The 3,129-nt window shown below is 36.5% G+C and overlaps 1 protein-coding gene across 1 annotated transcript; it reads left to right on the top strand.

Moving 5' to 3' along the window:
• Positions 1-2,358: 2,358 nt before the first annotated feature.
• Positions 2,359-3,129, top strand: nanos2 (nanos homolog 2). Its single transcript, XM_062021944.1, has one exon. It carries the CDS (start codon positions 2,359-2,361, stop codon positions 2,776-2,778), a length of 420 nt encoding a protein of 139 aa, XP_061877928.1. The 3' UTR covers positions 2,779-3,129.

The following is a 3,129-nucleotide window of genomic DNA, read 5'->3' as shown; positions in this document are numbered from 1 at the left end:
ATTCATAAATAGCTAACGTTGTTGAAAGAGGGCTTCAAAATGCCCGAAAGAGACTCGTTGGCGCCATGTTGGCCGTGCACCTGCCGGATGCAGTGACGTCATCCGAACAGCACGACGCGGAATAAATGACAGTGCGTTTTTATTGCTGAAGAATACAGAAATGATCCAAAAACATCCAACATGCATGAACACAATCATGAACAATATCATGAAAACATGAACAAGTATATGAAAATGTAAAAATCATCATGAAAACATGGAAAAACTTCATGAAGACAAGAAAATCATCGCATGCAAAACTTCATGAAAGCATGATAAAATCGTGAAAACATTATGAAAACATGATAAAACGTCATGAAAATATGAAGAACTAACATGAAGAACATCATGAAAACATGAAAAACGTCATGAAAACATGATAAACTATATGAAAACAGGAAGATAGCATGAAAAACATCATGAAAACATAAATAACTTCATGAAGACATGATAAAACTTTATGAAATACATGAAGAACTAACATGAAGAACATCATGAAAAGAACTAACATGAAGAACATCATGAAAACATGAAAAACATCATGAAAACATGATCAACTTTATGAAAACAGGAAGACAACATGAAAAACATCATAAAAACATGAACAACTTCATGAAAACCTGATAAAACATTATGAAATACATGGAGAACTAACATGAAGAACATCATGAAAACATGAAAAACATCATGAAAACATGATCAACTATATGACAACGTGAAAATCATCATGAAAACATGGAAAAGCTTCATGAAGACAAGAAAATCATCGCATGCAAAACTTAATGAAAGCATGATAAAATCGTGAAAACATGAAAAACATTATGAAAACATGATAAAACGTCATGAAAATATGGACAACTAACATGAAAAACATCATGAAAACATGATAAAACTTTATGAAATATATGGAGAACTAACATGAAGAACATCATGAAAACATGAAAAACATCATGAAAACATGATCAACTTTATGAAAACAGGAAGACAACATGAAAAACATCATGAAAACATGATAAAACTTTATGAAATACATAAAGAACTAACATGAAGAACATCATGAAAACATGAAAAACATGAAAACATGATCAACTACATGAAAACGTGAAAATCATCAAGAAAACATGAAAAAACTTCATGAAGACAAGAAAATCATTGCATGCAAAACTTCATGAAAGCATGATAAAATCGTGAAAACATGAAAAAATTATGAAAACATGATAAAATGTCATGAAAATATGAAGAACTAACATGAAGAACATCATGAAAACCTGAATAACTTCATGAAAACGTGATACACTTTATGAAACCAGGAAGACAACATGAAAAACATCATGAAAACATGAACAACTTCATGAAAACATCATCAAACTTTATGAAACACATGAAGAACTAACATGAAGAACATCATGAAAACATGAAAAACATCATGAAAACATGATCAACTATATGAAAACGTGAAAATCATCATGAAAACATGGAAAAACTTCATGAAGACAAGAAAATCATTGCATGCAAAACTTCATGAAAGCATGATAAAATCGTGAAAACATGAAAAACATTATGAAAACATGAAAAACGTCATGAAAACTTGACAAACTTTATGAAAACAGGAAGACAACACGAAAAACATCATGAAAACATGAACAACTTCATGAAAACATGATCAAACTTTATGAAATACATGAAGAACATCATGAAAACATGAAAAACATTATGAAAACATGATAAACTTTATGAAAACAGGAAGACAACATGAAAAACACCATGAAAACATGAACAACTTCATGAAAACATGAAAAACGTCATGAAAACATGTTTTCATGATAAACGTCATGAAAACAGGAAGACAACATGACAAACATTATGAAAACATGAACAACCTCATGAAAACATGATACAACTTTATGAAATGCATGAAGTACTAACATGAAAATCATCATGAAAAATACTGCAATCGTATAAACGCTGCAGGATCAATTAAGCAAATGCAAAAGAAAAATTCTGCCAAAGCGCAAAAAAACTTGATGAATGTTAACGGAAGTTATAAAAAAAAAACATCTGTAAAATTATGAAAAATGTTCCTTTTACTTGTGTGGCTCCACATTGACCCCCAATGTCCATAATTACCATAATTTCATCTTCAATAAACTGACACACCTTTCATCACCCAAGAGTGGTTTTCCTTTGTAAGCACACCTGCAGCACATCTACAGCACACCTGCAGCACACCTGAAGGAGGGGCGCGCGCGGGGGGTGTGGGGGGTGGCGGGGATCAAATAAATGGCACGCTCCCGGCACGTGTCAATCACGCGAACAAGCATGACTTCCCGCCAACCCCCCAGCGTGCCGGACGCCCCCCTCTTTGACATGTGGCGCGACTACATGGACCTGGCCGGTCTGCTGCTGCGCATGCGCAGCGGCCGCCAGACGGATGCGGAGGATCAAAAGAAGCCGCCACCTGCCGCGGCGCCAACTCGCCGCTCGACCTGCAGCCTCACCGGGGGGCGCACGGGGGGGCCACCGGACTTGTGCCACTTCTGCAAGCAAAACGGAGAGGCGGCCGACGTCTACCGATCCCACAAACTGAAGGCGGACGACGGCAAGGTGTTGTGTCCTGTCCTGCGGAGGTACACCTGTCCCATGTGTGACGCAACAGGAGACCACGCCCACACGCGCCGCTACTGCCCGCTAGTCGCGCGTCAGCGGTTGAACATCCCGCCAGCTGCCAAGTTCTGGTAGACGTCATGATTTATTTTCTGCATATTTCATCATATTTCATCGTGTTTCAACGTATTTCATCATATTTCATCATATTTCATCGTATTTCAACGTATTTCAGGACATGTCAGGATATTTTTCATGAAGTTCACATGACGTTTTGCTTTTTACCACGATGTTTTTTAGCAAGTTTGTCATGTTTCATTGAAGTTTGTAGAAAGTTTGTCAAGTTTCACAAAGTTGTTCATGATGTTTCAAGATGTTTTCATCAAGTGTTTAGTTGTTCATGTTACATGAAGTTTTTCATGATATTTTATGAGGTCTTAGTAAAGTTTGTCATGAAGTTGTTCATGGTGTACTCCATGTTTCATG

This window comes from Entelurus aequoreus, linkage group LG15, assembly GCF_033978785.1.
Source record: "Entelurus aequoreus isolate RoL-2023_Sb linkage group LG15, RoL_Eaeq_v1.1, whole genome shotgun sequence".
Lineage (NCBI taxonomy): Eukaryota > Metazoa > Chordata > Actinopteri > Syngnathiformes > Syngnathidae > Entelurus > Entelurus aequoreus.
Note: the sequence above shows the minus strand (reverse complement) of the source record. Positions and strands in the feature narration are given on the sequence as shown.

What these genes read in the sequence shown, in the direction of transcription:
- nanos2 (XM_062021944.1), top strand. Translation starts at nt 2,359, where the DNA reads ATGACTTCCCGCCAACCCCCCAGCGTGCCGGACGCCCCCCTCTTTGAC.